Source organism: Salvelinus fontinalis, chromosome 6, assembly GCF_029448725.1.
Source record: "Salvelinus fontinalis isolate EN_2023a chromosome 6, ASM2944872v1, whole genome shotgun sequence".
Classification (NCBI taxonomy): Eukaryota; Metazoa; Chordata; class Actinopteri; order Salmoniformes; family Salmonidae; genus Salvelinus; species Salvelinus fontinalis.
This window is the reverse complement of record NC_074670.1, coordinates 58380341-58396270: the sequence shown is the minus strand read 5'-3', so window position 1 is coordinate 58396270 and position 15930 is coordinate 58380341. Positions and strand designations below refer to the sequence as shown.

Below are 15930 nucleotides of genomic sequence, written 5' to 3'. Positions count from 1 at the left end.
ACCACAGAGAGAGCAGCACCTGTGGCTCCTCTATACAGACAGGGCTCTGTCTCTCCACCTGCATATCAATGTAACCTCTACCAGGTGGCACCTTACCATCCCCCTGGGCACAGGCCATTCATCATGGCAGGATGGAATATGTTAACATTAGGATTATGCTAAATCCCCTCCACCGCTGGAGCCTGTAGCCCATAGACCCTGCTCACATCCCATTTCTATTGTAATCAGAGCCTTATGAATGACAATGTGACAATGAATGTGTAATGAAGTGCACCGGGGATAGTACAAGTGTGTGTGCAGTGTGTGTGTGTGTGTGTGTGTGTAGTGACACACACATACAGAAGAACATGAGTGTACACACACAGACATGTGTACGCCCTCGGCATATACCGGACTTGGTCCGGCAACACTCCTTTCATATTAAGAACTATGGTTGAGACTAAGGGAGGAGGTTACTTCAACAGAGGCGTGGGGACCTTACCATTGCGCGGGGTTCGTTTTCGGCGGTCGCGGAAGGCTGCTCCGGACTGCAGGGCTTCCATTAGGCTGTCCATCACACCTGTTTCATTCTCTCCTCCCTCTGTAGGACAGGACAGACAGGGAATATGGTTAGAGGATATGCACACTCACTGAAAAAAATACACACACAAGCACATACATACAGTACCAGTCAAAAGATTGGACACAACCACTCATTCAAGGGGTTTTCTTTATTTTTTACTATTTTCTACATTGTAGAATAATAGTGAAGACATTCAAATTATGAAATAACACATATGGAATCATGTAGTAACCAAAAAAGGGTTAAACAAATCAAAATATGTTTTATATTTGAAATTCTTCAAAGTAGCAATGATGACAGCTTTGCACAGTCTTGGCATTTTTGCAACCAACTTCATGAGATTGTCACCTGGAATACATTTCAATTAACAGGTGTGCCTTGTTAAAAGTACATTTTTGGAATTTCTTTCCTTCTTAATAATGCATTTGAGCCAATCAGTTCTGTAAGGTAGGGGTGGTATACAGAAGATAGCCCTATTTGGTAAAAGACCAAGTCCATATTATGGCAAGAACAGCTCAAATAAGCAAAGCGAAAAGACAGTCCATCATTACTTTAAGACAGGGGTGTCAAACTCATTCCACGGAGGGCCTAGTGTCTGCAGGTTTTTGGTTTTTCCTTTCAATAAAGCCCTAGACAACCAGGTGTGGGGAGTTCCTAACTAATTAGTGATGTTAATTCATCAATCAAGTACAAGGGAGGAGTGAAAACCATTCCCGTGGAATGAGTTTGACACCTGTGCTTTAAGACATGAAGGTCAGTCAATGCGGACAATTTCAAGAACTTTGAAAGTTTCTTCAAGTGCAGTCGCAAAAACCATCAAGCGCAAATATGAAACTCTCTCTCATGAGGACCGCCACAGGAAAGGAAGATCCAGAGTTACCTCTGCTGCAGAGGATAAGTTCATTAGAATTAATTGCACCTCAGATTGCAGCCCAAATAAATGCTTCACAGAGTTCAAGTAACAGACACATCTCAACATTAACTGTTCAGAGGAGACTGTGTGGATCAGACCTTCATGGTCAAATTGCTGCAAAGAAACCACTACTAAAGGACACCAATAAGAAGAAGATACTTGATTGGGGAAGGAAACACGAGCAATGGACATTAGACCGGTGGAAATCTGCCCTTTGGTCTGATGAGTCCAAATTAGAAATGTTTGGTTCCAACCGCCTTGTCTTTGTGAGATGCAGAGTAGGTGAATGGATGATTTCCGCATGTGTGGTTCCCACCGTGAAGCATGGAGGAGGTGTGATGTTGTGGGGGTGCTTTGCTGGTGACACTGTATGTGATTTATTTAGAATTCAAGGCACACTTAACCAGCATGACTACCACAGCATTCTGCAGCAACCATCCCATCTGGTTTCCACTTAGTGGGAATATAATTTGTTTTTCAACAGGACAATGACCCAAAACAACTCCAGGCTGTGTAAGTGCTATTTGACCAAGATGGAGTGCTGCATCAGGCGACCTGGCCTCCACAATCACCCGACCTCAATCCAATTGAGATGGTTTGGGATGAGTTGGACCGCAGAGTGAAAGAAAAGCAGCCAACAAGTGCTCAGCATATGTGGGAAATCCTTCAAGACTGTTGGAAAAGCATTGGAGGTGAAGCTGGTACAGAGAATGCCAAGCTGTCATCAAGGCAAAGGGTGGCTACTTTAAAGAATCTAAAATATATTTCATGATTTGATTTGTTTAACACTTTTCTGGTTCCTACATGATTCTATATGTGTTATGTTATAGTTGAGGTCTTCACTATTGTTCTACAATGTAGAACATAGTAAAAATAAAGAAAAACCCTTGAATGAGTAGGTGTGTCCAAACTTTTGACTGGTACTGTATTAAAACTCAGCAAAAAAAGAAACGTCCTCTCACTGTCAACTGCGTTCATTTTCAGCAAACTTAATATGTGTAAATATTTGTATGAACATAACAAGATTCAACAACTGAAACAAAAACTGAACAAGTTCCACAGACATGACTAACAGAAATGGAATAATGTGTCCCTGAACAAAGGGGGGTCAAAATCAAAAGTATCAGTCAGTATCTATTGGCGCCACCAGCTGCATTAAATACTGCAGTGCATCTCCTCCTCATGGACTGCACCAGATTTGCCAGTTCTTGCTGTGAGATGTTACCCCACTCTTCCACAAAGGCACCTGCAAGTTCCTGGACATTTCTGGAGGGAATGGCCCTAGCACTCACCCTCCGATCCAACAGGTCCCAGACGTGCTCAATGGGATTGAGATCCGGGCTCTTCACTGGCCATGGCAGAAAACTGACATTCCTGTCTTGCAGGAAATCACTCACAGAACGAGCAGTATGGCTGGTGGCATACCACGAGGGAGGAGGAGGTCTTCCCTGTAACACACAGTGTTGAAATTGCCTGCAATGACAACAAGCTCAGTCCGATGATGCTGTGACACACCGCCCCAGACCATAACGGACCCTCCACCTCCAAATCGATCCCGCTCCAGAGTACAGGCCTCGGTGTAACGCTCATTTCTTCAACGATAAACGCAAATCCGACCATCACTCCTGGTGAGACAAAACTGTGACTCGTCAGTGAAGAGCACGTTTTGCCAGTCCTGTCTGGTCCAGCGACGGTGGGTTTGTGCCCATAGGCGATGTTGTTGCCGGTGACATCTGGTGAGGACAAGCCTAACAACAGGCCTACAAGCCCTCAGCCCAGCCTCTTTCAGCTTATTGTGGACAGTCTGAGCACTAATTGAGGGATTGTGCGTTCCTGGTGTAACTCGGGCAGTTGTTGTTGCCATCCTGTACCTGTCCCGCAGTTGTGATGTTCCGACTCTTTTCTCGCTATATATCAATGATGTCGCTCTTGCTGCGGGCGATTCCATGATCCACCTCTACGCAGACGACACCATTCTGTATACTTCTGGCCCTTCCTTGGACACTGTGCTATCTAACCTCCAAACGAGCTTCAATGCCATACAACACTGATTCCGTGGCCTCCAACTGCTCTTAAACGCTAGTAAAACCAAATGCATGCTTTTCAACCGATCGCTGCCTGCACCCGCCCGCCCGACTAGCATCACCGCCCTGGACGGTTCCGACCTATGTGGACATCTATAAATACCTAGGTGTCTGGCTAGACTGTAAACTCTCCTTCCAGACTCATATTAAACATCTCCAATCCAAAATCAAATCAAGAATCGGCTTTCTATTTCGCAACAAAGCCTCCTTCACTCACGCCGCCAAACTTACCCTAGTAAAACTGACTATCCTACCGATCCTCGACTTTGGCGATGTCATCTACAAAATAGCTTCCAATACTCTACTCAGCAAACTAGATGCAGTTTATCATAGTGCCATCCGTTTTGTTACTAAAACACCTTATACCACCCACCCCTGCGACCTGTATGCTCTAGTCGGCTGGCCCTCGCTACATATTCGGCGCCAGACCCACTGGCTCCAGGTCATCTATAAGTCCATGCTAGGTAAAGCTCCGCCTTATCTCAGTTCACTGGTCACGATAACAACACCCACCCGTAGCATGCACTCCAGCAGGTATATCTCACTGATCATCCCAAAAGCCAACACCTCATCTGGCCACCTTTCCTTCCAGTTCTCTGCTGCCTGTGACTGGAAGGAATTGCAAAAATCGCTGAAGTTGGAGACTTTTATTTCCCTCACCAACTTTAAACATCTGCTATCTGAGCAGCTAACCGATGTACATAGTCCATAGCTGTACATAGTCCATCTGTAAACAGCCCACCCAATTTATCTACATCATCCCCTTACTGTTTTTATTTATTTACTTTTCTGCTCTTTTGCACACCAGTATCTCTACTTGCACATGATCATCTGATGATTTATCACTCCAGTGTTAATCTGCTAAATTGTAATTATTCGCTCCTTTGGCCTATTTATTGCCTACCTCCTCATGCATTTTGCGCACAATGTATATAGACTCATTTTTTTCCCCCTACTGTGTTATTGACTTGTTTATTGTTTACTCCATGCGTAACTCTGTGTTGTTGTCTGTTCACACTGCTATGCTTTATCTTGGCCAGGTCGCAGTTGTAAATGAGAACTTGTTCTCAACTAGCCTACCTGGTTAAATAAAGATAAAATAAAAAATAAATAAAAATGTACCAATCCTGTGCAGGTGTTGTTACACGTGGTCTGCAACTGCGAGGACGATCAGCTGTCCATCCTGTCTCCCTGTAGCGCTTCTTAAGGGTCTCTTAGTACAGACGTTGCAATTTATTGCCCTGGCCACATCTGCAGTCCTCATGCCTCCTTGCAGCATGCCTAAGGCACGTTCACGCAGATTAGCAGGGACCCTGGGCATCTTTCGTTTGGTGTTTTTCTGAGTCAGTAGAAAGGCCTCTTTAGTGTCCTAAGTTTTTATAACTGTGACCTTAATTGCCTACCGTCTGTAAGCTGTTAGTCTTAACGATCATTCCACAGGTGCATGTTCATTAATTGTTTATGGTTCATTGAACAAGCATGGGAAACAGTGTTTAAACCCTTTGCAATGAAGATCTGTGACGTTATTTTGATTTTTACGAATTATCTCTGAAAAAGGGACGTTTCTTTTTTTGCTGAGTTTATATACACATACATACAGTGCATTTGGAAACTATTCAGACCCCTTGACTTTTTACACATTTTGTTACGTTACAGCCTTTTCCCTCATCAATCTACACACAATATCCCATGATGATTAAGAATGTCCCGTCTTGTGTCCCGACTCCGTGAGATCTAAAACAGCAAAAATGTATTTCAGCCTCATAGCAAAATGTGTAAAATAGTATGAGATGAGCTATAATACTGCACATTTTTCTGATAAAGTGACTGTGTTTGCGTGTGTCCGTGCATGTACTTTATGTTTGTATGGATGCGTTCACGTGCGCTTACATATGTTGTAGAAATAATTCAATGTCAGAGGCCCAGGGCAGTCAAATATCTCAGAGGGAGTTTTAGGAGCCTGCGCCTCTACCCGCTCCACTAGTCCTCTCAACAGCCCCAGAGACACCAGAGCTATACACACAGGCCCACTTCATTGTCTGCTACCCCCTCCTCAATCCTCCCCTCTTCCTTCCCCTATGGTGACACTTAACTTGTGTGTCTCCTCCCCCTTCATCTTCTCCCACAGCTAGAGGACAATAAGTCACACACGTAAGTACTCATGCAAGCACACACACACACACACACACACACACACACACACACACACACACACACACACACACACACACACACACACACACACACACACACACACACACACACACACACACACACACACACACACACAGGTACCTTGATGGGGAGAGGGAAGCGAATTATGATGTGTGAAGTTAACAAATCCGGCAGAGAGCCAGGGCCCTTGTTATCCCCCTAATTAAAACATGTAATAGTGCACCCTAGTAAATACATTACAGAGAAAGAGGGAGGGAGGGAGGGAGGTAGAGAGAGAGATAGAGAGAGAGGGGGAGGAGGGAGCGAGAGGGAGAGAGAGAGGCAGACAGAGAGACAGAGAGAGACAGCAGCCTGGGCTGCAGCGTTTACTGTAACATTTGGCAAGAGCTCCAGGGCCCAGGTGACACCTGACAACCAGGGATGAGGAAATGGAGGTAGGGATGACAGGTACGCTAGCTCTCAATGGGAGGTAGGGATGACAGGTACGCTAGCTCTCAATGGGAGGTAGGGAGGACAGGTACGTTAGCTCTCAATGGGAGGTAGGGAGGACAGGTACGCTAGCTCTCATTGGGAGGTAGGGAGGACAGGTACGCTAGCTCTCAATGGGAGGTAGGGAGGACAGGTACGCTAGCTCTCAATGGGAGGTAGGGAGGACAGGTACGCTAGCTCTCAATGGGAGGTAGGGAGGACAGGTACGCTAGCTCTCAATGGGAGGTAGGGAGGACAGGTACGCTAGCTCTCAATGGGAGGTAGGGAGGACAGGTACGCTAGCTCTCAATGGGAGGTAGGGAGGACAGGTACGCTAGCTCTTAATGGGAGGTAGGGAGGACAGGTACGCTAGCTCTCAATGGGAGGTAGGGAGGACAGGTACGCTAGCTCTCAATGGGAGGTAGGGATGACAGGTACGCTAGCTCTCAATGGGAGGTAGGGAGGACAGGTACAATAGCTCTCAATGGGAGGTAGGGAGGACAAGTACAATAGCTCTCAATGGGATGTAGGGAGGACAGGTACATGTAGTGCCATGTCAGCTGCCTCAGGTTTTTAAGAAGGTACCTATAGTGTGGAGTGTAAAAGCCCAGCCATGTTCCACTCTTCCCCTTTGTGGATAAGATCATTAGAGGACCCCAGGGCTGTCTCCTGAGGTGCATGACAAGGTGTTACATTGCTGGAGAGAGTTTTGTCCCATCTTAACCCATTTTGGAAAGCAATTTCCTTCGAATGGTGTATCTCTTCCTCTCAAGACAGATCCTCCTGCATAAAGGTTAGCTTTTCTGTATATCCCCAGCGCACAATCGACGAGACTTACTAATTGAGAAAAGACAGAATATATTTGCTGTGGGTTTTTACAGCTCAAAATGAGACAGGTGGAGCTGGAACAAGAACAGGGCAAAAAACAGTAGTCTTCTAAGTGGGCGATGTGTCAGATGAAGAGAAAAGTTTGCTGTGGGGATTTAGATGTAAGAGATTCTCAAATAATCTAAAATGCACAAGTTTTTAATTTACATTTTTGTTTAAACATTTTATTTAATGTATGGAGGGGAAGCGTTCAGAGAACAGTTGGAGATGTTACGAGATTCTCAGAAGCCAGGGCCTCGTCTCTGAGCTTCCTTCATCAGCGCCGAGGTCTAGCCGGTCCAATAGGACATTGTTAATGGAACGCTAGCAGGTCACTGGGGAGCATGTTTCCCATCTTAGTCATTTTGCTTCTTTGTGTCTGCGATCCTCCCTCTTGAACCCAGTCTACTCAGCCCAGCTCCCAAGCCTTGGTCATTATGGATGATGAATTGGGCTACAGTTAAGCAAAAACTAGGACAAATTGATCAAAGTTGTCAAGTGCCCCCTGTGATGTCTAGGTCTCTGAGAAGAGGGAAACTGAAGCAAGAGCTGTCCAAAAGTTTTCCAGGAGCCAAGGTGCAGTAGATAAATGTTTACCTGCCCGGACTTAACGTGTTGCATTCGTGTCCAACTCACAAGACTTGGTTGGCCTAAATATGGAAAAACATTAAAGAGGGAGCCAGTGCTGTTCTCGGAGTCATAGCTGTTAGATACAGATCGGCCATCTCGTTTCTATAGGGAAAAGCAGGTGAAATGCATGTCCCGCTTTAAACCAATAAGCAAGACTAACAAAGGTATAGACTAGCCAATTTGAAGATAAGCGCTAGCTACTTGGGCTTTGTTTTGTTTAGTTCTATTCCGAGCCGGTCTAATTAAGCTTAATTTAATCTAGGCTGCCTTTAAACACAGCACACAGAAAGAGAGAACAGACACTTTGGTTTTCAAAGTAGCCCCTGGGAAGGCCTCAGGAAGAGGGAATGAGACCAGCAAGTCAAGAGAAGAAATTAGCGCAAATTAAGAGTTTGTTTGTGGCGAATTTACATAAGATGAGTTTCTATTCTTGGCTCTCTTTTCTTCTTTTGGTTGTGTTTATTTCTCACTGGGAGGTTGTGTTGCTCAGAGAACGACAAAAAAGAAAACACTGGCTTTTGTCTGGTAATATATGAGAATATGTGGCATTTCCTCAAATTAATTATGTCGCCGTGTCAACTTGTTCTGTTGATAAATTAAATTTTCCCGACTGTCATTTCTCTTTGAACGTTAGGACGGGAAAAACAAAAGATTGATCACAGCTCGCTGAAAGTGCTGCCAAAAGCAACTGTCATCTCTAGATTCTGGCCAGCGCAAACATTTCTTCTCTGCCATGATGCCCAGAAGCGAAATAAGAAGCCCCGGCCCTTCTTGCCGTAAACATTACCCACAAGCCAGTTCAGCCACGTATGCAAAGATGGATAGCGTAGTCCGGCGCGCTACAATAAGTCACCCTAATGATCCCAGTTTAAAATAATGTCTGTTCTGGACCACAATGATGAAGAGAGGGCCTACTGACTCATTAGTATGAGGCTAAAGATAGATGACCCAGATATAGGGCCAAATGCTGCTTTATCTTCATCTGAATCGTTCTGTTTGAGACATGTGCTGTCCTGTACTGTGCTGTTTAGAGACACAGACAGTGGCCTATCCCAGAACTCTGGTGCTCTCTCCTCTAGCATCCTTTCTCCTCTCCCCTTCCCTCTCCTCTACCAATGCCGCTCCCCTTCCCTCGCTCCTCTCCCTTTCCCTCTCCTCTTCCCCCTCTTCTACCATCTCCTCTTCCCTTTCCTCTCCTCTTCCCCCTCTTCTACCATCTCGTCTACCATCCTCTTCCCTCTCCTCTTCCATTCCCTCTCCACTTCTCTCTCTTCTACCATCTCCTTGCCCCTTCCCTCGCTTCTACCATCTCTTCTCCTCTCCCCTTCCCTCTCTTCTACCATCTCCTCTCCCCTTCCATCTCCTCTCCCCTCTTCCCTCTCTTCTACCATCTCATCTCCTCTCCTCTCTCCCCTTCCCCTTCCCTCTCTTCTACCATCTCCTCTTCTCTCTCCCCTTCTATTCTACCATCCCTTCTCCCCTTACCTCTCCTCTCCCCTCAACCATCTTCTCTCCTCTTCCCTCTCGTCTACCATCTCCTCTCCTCTCCCCTTCCCTCTCGTCTATCATCTCCTCTCCCCTTCCCTCTCCCCTCAACCATCTTCTCTCCTCTTCCCTCTCGTCTACCATCTCCTCTCCTCTCCCCTTCCCTCTCGTCTATCATCTCCTCTCCCCTTCCCTCTCCCCTCAACCATCTTCTCTCCTCTTCCCTCTCGTCTACCATCTCCTCTCCTCTCACCTCTCGTCTATCATCTCCTCTCCTCTTCCCTCTTGTCTACCATCTACTCTCCTCTTCCCTCTCCTCTTTCCATTCCTGTGGTAACATAGCGGTGCCATGTACGTACTAAGCCGTTTGGCGGTTGGAAGGTTTTCCAAAGGCAGGTCCCGGTGTCATCGACGGAACAATGATAGAGCAGGCCGGTATTGACCGGCTCCACACTAAATCTTGGTAAAGAGCACTTAGCTCCCCTGCGTTAGCCACAGAAAGAAGATCTTTCAATGGCCATCAGTGGAGGCTTTCATCCCTGCCTGTATTAGCCGCTGAAGCGACTCAGCCTGTGTCCCAAATGGCACCCTATTCCCTATATAATGCACTACTTTTGACAAGGGACTAAAGAGATATAGGCAATAGGGTGCCATTTGGGACATAGCCTCTGTGCTTTGGTGATTTCCCCCCGCCCAAAGCCATTCAGCTGGAGACAGAGGAGGGCCAGGAGACGTGACAGGCCCCAGGTCTAATGCTGATGCATTGTGTGTTCTATGTCCAGGGGAGTGTCTCCCATAGCAGTGATGTAAGGTGGTTGTTAAAACGCTGCCTGTGTAGAGAGAGAGGGTGTTCTATTGCCTCCACAGTGGAAAATGAAATTCAAACAACTGTGTGTGTGTGTGTCTGGGTTAGGATAGTGTGTCTTTGTGCCAATGTGGAGTGTGTGTGCCTGCATGGTGTGCATGTGTACATATGTGCGTGGTGTGTGTGTGTGTGTGTGTGTGTGTGTGTGTATATGTGTGTATATGTGTATGTGTGTGTATATGTGTGTGTGTGTGTGTGTGTGTGTGTGTGTATATGTGTGTATACGTGTGTGTGTGTGTGTGTGTGTGTGTGTGTGTGTGTGTGTGTGTGTGTGTGTGTGCTCCAGCACAGAATGGTGTCAGCCATGCAGTGTGACCTATGGCCGTGCCTGCTCTCGGCCAATTTAGCTAGAGGAGAAACTAGACAGCCAGCCAGACTCCTCTAATACCTAACACATCACACAAACCTCCACAGAATAGCTCTTTGCCACTTAATCCACTGTCAGTTTACTTCCATCAAATACAAATACCAATACGCATCTTCAAGTTCATCAAAAAACAAGTATTTGCATGTGGATGCAAGATGAAAATAAAAAGCAGATCTGTCATGTACAAACAGATACATGTCTGTTAACTTCGTCTGAATCTCAAATGGCACCCTCCGTCTTCCTCCCATCTTCCCAAGGAAAACGGAGGCAGTCTGGTTTCAATCTGTATACGGCACCATGCACTCCTCCTTAAACACCAAAGGGATGGCATTCTTATCATTATGCAGCAGTGTCAACACAAGCTGTTCATAAATTCAATTTGCTATCTGTCATCTCCCTCCATGTTGGGGGGAAAAAATACAGAGGGATCGATGGAGAACTACATTTCTGATGGCTCGCATGCAGCCGCCGACAGCTCTGGAGGAAAGGGACCAAAACTGAGGAAAACGAGCAGAATTTAAGCAGAGAGTTTCTGTCTGGTCTGAGTAGAGGTACATAATATAAATAGGGTCCCAAAAGGCACCCTATTCCTTATTTAGTGCACTACTTTTGACCAACGGCCATAGGATTCAAATTCTTCAATAGATAACACAATTTATATTGGTAGCCATTGCAGTGGCAAACATCACTAACGCTAATTCAGTATGTAACAATAATAATAATTATATATATATATTTACATACTATATGTCATAAAATAATATGAAATAATTACATGGATAATAAGATAGTGTTTATGTCATCATTAGCAGCAACGGCATCATGTTAGCCAACAAGTCCTTTCTCCTTTGAACACAAGTGAATCTCCTAGCTAACCCGATAGTGTGTAAATCCATCGGTGGGTAGGGGGAATACTTGTCTTGTGTGTATGTGTGTTTTTGTATCACCTGTGTGTGTCTATCTCTGTGTGTGTGTGTTTATGATTCACCTGTGTGTGTTTATGATTTGCCTGTGTGTCTGTCTGTCTCTCTGTTTATGACTCGCCTGTGTGTGTATTATGTGTCTGTGTGTGTGTATGTGTTTGTGTGCGTCTGTGCATGCGTCTCTGTATTCTGTGTGTGTGTGTGTGTGTTTTGCTGCCCTCTCCAGTCTCCCCTGCTCCAGCCTTCTCAGTGACTGATCTCTTACTCTCATTTGCACTGTAATGAGCTGCAAAAAGAGCTTGCAGCCCTGTGCTTGATGAGACCACTCTGAAGGGAGAGCGCTGCTGGTCCTACTGGAGACTGCTCTCCCTCGCTACCTTGCCATTCTCCCCCTCCCTCTTTCTCTGTCCATCTCTCTCTTTCTCTCTCACTCTGTCTCTCTGTCCATCTCTCTCATTCTCTCTCACTCTGTCCATCTCTCTCATTCTCTCTCACTCTGTCTCTCTGTCCATCTCTCTCATTCTCTCTCACTCTCTCTCTGTCCATCTCTCTCACTCTCTCTCTGTCCATCTCTCTCATTCTCTCTCATTCTCTCTCTGTCCATCTCTCTCTTTCTCTCTCCCCTATTCCGTCTCTCCCTTGCAATTCTCTTTCTCTCTCCTGCAACTCTCTCTCTCTTTCTTTCTCTCTCTCTCTCGATGGAAAACAAGAAGTAGAATAATGGAAAATGAAAACTACCTTTCTTTTGCTCCCCAGAATAGTTTTGAACACATTTTAGCTCAACCGTTGGGCTGCACAGTCAACTGCGTAATTAACCTGGTGCTTTAACCGTGAACAAAGCCTCTTGGTGAAGGGAGGGGAGCGTGCTCTTTGGCCAGGTGTATAGGTGGCACCTCTCTCTCTCTTTCTTTCTCTCTCTTTGTGTCCCTCTCTCTTCTCTTGTCTCTACTCTCGCTTTCTCTTTCTCACTCTCTCTCTCATGAAGGAGGAAGAGGTTTGACTGAGCTGTCTCTCCTTCCCCTAGTTCCTGTGGCTCCTAAGGCACCAGCCAGCCAGACAGTCAACCAGACAGTCAGCAAGATAGTAGCCAGTCAGCCAGACACTCAGCCAGCCAGCGATGACATTACTACCACAGAGGGCAGGGAGAACATAGGTACCCAGAGGACAGACACACACCACACCTGTTAGCTGCTCCCCTCTCTCCTCTCTCCTAGCCAAGCTTGACACAGAGAAAAACTTCCCACGCACACAGATGACTGATTCACACTATAGGGCCAAACTGAGCAAAGTCGCTCTGAATCGTAAGCTGAAAGGTTTGTTTGTCCCTAAAATAACATAATTGCAGACATCTGAATGCTGCTTTTTCTATTTCATTTCATGGATTAGTCAAGTGAAGTGTCCTGGTGTAAGATGTTTGTTTTTTTGACAGAGTGAAGCTTTCTGTTCCGTGTCTTTTTGTGCTATATTTGAGCAGAAAATACAGGACCCTCTTGAGTGGAGGGGTGGTGGGAGGTCTCTTCTGTCTAACGAAGAAGATGGATCCTCCAGCAGATCCTTCTCAACTGTCTTACTGGAACAGCTTGATGTGCAAACCTACTCATGTCCTTCGTAATCGAATTAGGGATGCTCCCACATCCCTCCCTGGTCCGATGCGAATAGGAGTGCAAGGCTGACAAGCCTCAGGATGGCGCCAGGGGGTCGGGCGCCCAGGGAGGGTGGAGTGGGTCAGAACAAAGACCAGGGAGGGGTGGAGGCAAAAGGAGGAAGAGGAGGAGGGTCCTAGTGAGGTCTCCACTGGCTTTAACACAAGATGGCCCCTTATCACAGAACCAGAGAGAGAGAGGGATGAGAAAGAATGAGAGAGGGATGTCGGCAGGGAAGGAGATGAAAGTGGATTAGCCACCGCGGCGATTTGCATTTGTGGCATGGAGACGAAAGCCCCAGTGATGCCCCGAATAGCTGGATGCATGAATAAGTGAACAAACAAAAACTGAAATAAACCCCCTTCCATCTGGATCGGTGGGCTGCAGCAGCAGCGAGGCCACATGTGAGGCTGGGGTAGGAGAGAACCAGTAAAGCTACATGTAACGAAGGGGATAGATAGGCACCACTACTACTTCTACTGCTACAGCCTCCAACCTTCTTTACAAGGGCTCATATTTATTATGGCACACTACGGAAAATGTTATATATCGATTTGCAATGGAGAAAAAAATAACAATTTCTTATATTGGGCAAGGCCAGGTAGTGCCTACCTGTTTCAGTCTGTTTTCTACTGTGTGGTGCCTAATGAACACAGCCAAGCATGTAGTTGACTAGTTCCAATGGATCAGTGGGTTAGAGTACTGTCCTGGCTAAACCAGGGTTGTGCGTTCAATTGCCACATAGGCAACTAACTGAAAATGTGACTCTGTCAATGTCGACAGTTTGTTGAGTAAGCCGATTTGGATAAAAGTGTCTGCTATATGATCATATATATATATATATATATATATATATATATATATATATATATATATATATATATATATATATATATATATATATCTCATTATAAACTGGGTGGTTTGAGCCCTGAATGCTGATTGGCTGACTGCTATGGTATATCAGACCGTAGACCACAGGTATGACAAAACTTTTATTTTTACTGCTCTAGTTACGTTGGTAACCAGATTATAATAGCAATAAGGCACCTCAGAGGTTTGTGATATGTAGCCGATATACTACGGCTCAGGGCTGTATCCAGGCACTCATCATTGCGCCGTGCAAAAGAACAGCCCTTAGCCGTGGTATATTGGCCATATACCACACCCCCTCTGGCCTTATTGCCTTATTAGAGCCCCTGCATCCACTAGCTCATGGTAGACGACGGCAACGTGAGCAGCACAAAGAGGTCCAATAGTATAGGCAAGTTTGCGAGGCAGGGGGATAGTTGAGTTAACTCTGTACAACTTCCATAGCTGTCTGCCATCCATCCAGAACACATCTCCCTGTCATCATTCTCTCTCTGAGTGGCACACTTATCATCCCTTGCCTTCCATTTCGTTCCGGTGAGATACCATCTTCTCTGACTCCAATCCCGTTCTTGTAGTCAGCTACTTTGGTGGCGGGTAAATGGATTTGACAATGTAATTTGGATGGGCTTTGTAGTAAAGATAATTATGTCTGATTGACTGTAAAGTGACTCTGAGGTCCAGATCGTGAAGTGTCTTGAATTGATCAGGGAGATGGACCAGCCATGACTGCATGAGGAAATGTAATGATTTAATGAGATTTAACTGTGTTGCGTTTTTCTGTTTTTCTTCTTTCTTCCGGCGTCATATGTTACGCGAGGAAGGAGGATTGGAGTGGATATGTCACCAATGAGGGATAATAGACATACCGACAGGGGGGGGGGGGGGGGGGGCATTCTCTGTACTGTATCCTCTCATTCAGAACCGTTTTTCTGACCTGAGAGAAAACCAGACCAAATTAAGTCAGACAGATTGAAAATGATTAGACGCTATAAGTACTACTACTAATTAGGCCTCTCCACACACAGACTAGACGTTTCTTATTTAAAATAAAATAAAATTGATACAGCAGACTCAGACAAAAAAACTCAGAGGGGGAGAAGAGGAGATAGTTCCCTGGGGTAATATTAACTGGCAATGAAATAATTATCGTCGCATAATCAAAGGGTTTCTGGGTTCTTCACAATCTGGATGGCACATTGTGTCAAACAGGATTTTGATAGAAATGCATTGAAAACAATGTGTGGCGTGTAAGTCTGGTAGAACATTGATAAGGTAGTGGCTTATTGTGTCGCCTTGGCTGACAGAAATACATTTCACACTAAATCAGATGGAGTAAATCCTTGCATGACAATTGTTTATGTAAGACAAGCCAGCCAACTCTCTTTCCACCCCGTCGAGTTTCTAGGGGCCCAGACACAGACAGTGTGCGCCCCAATGGAACCCTTTCCCCTATATAGGTAATAGTGTGTTATTTGGGAAGCAGAGACAGTCACAGACAGTCACATTCACACACACTGCCAATCACCGCCTTAGGGCACAGTCAGATCCTCCAAGATGATACGAACGCAATCTAATATGGCGTTATTTATTAAGTTGATAGGCTACAGCAGATAAACCCGATGAAGCTCAATGCCCTTGTTGATGCCTTTCAAGGTAATTACAAAATCACAAATTCACAATGGCTACTTCCCAAATGGACTCCTACTCCCTATATAGTGCACTACTTTGACCAGAGCCATATGGGATGCAGTCAATGCCATCCGTCACGTGCATGAGCAATGGCTTGCTCCCTACCGGCGCCTGCCCCCCGAATCCCTGCGGCTTTGGAATGTAATGTAGTGTTATTTAAAGAGGATGCTGCCTTGCTGACAGCCGGCGTTAATAACACAGGCAGAAGTGACAGGGAAGCAGCGACCATCGTATGCAGATGTGGTAGGGTCCTTTCTTCACACAACCCCAATGAGGAACAACACACACACATACAGTCAGAGACACACACATACACACACTGACTAACTGTTAGTGCAAACACACACACACACACAAACAGATGTATTCACACACACATACAGAGA

The 15930-nt window shown here is 45.6% G+C and overlaps 1 protein-coding gene across 5 annotated transcripts in view; it reads right to left on the bottom strand.

Moving 5' to 3' along the window:
• The window catches only part of diaph2 (diaphanous-related formin 2), a 727774-nt gene that overhangs the window by 81457 nt on the left and 630387 nt on the right, over positions 1-15930 (bottom strand). For all 5 annotated transcript variants that reach the window (XM_055927231.1, XM_055927234.1, XM_055927235.1 and 2 more), the window contains one exon: positions 482-580. In XM_055927231.1, the coding sequence (XP_055783206.1) occupies positions 482-580 (99 nt within the window). The remainder of the gene's footprint in view (positions 1-481; positions 581-15930) is intronic.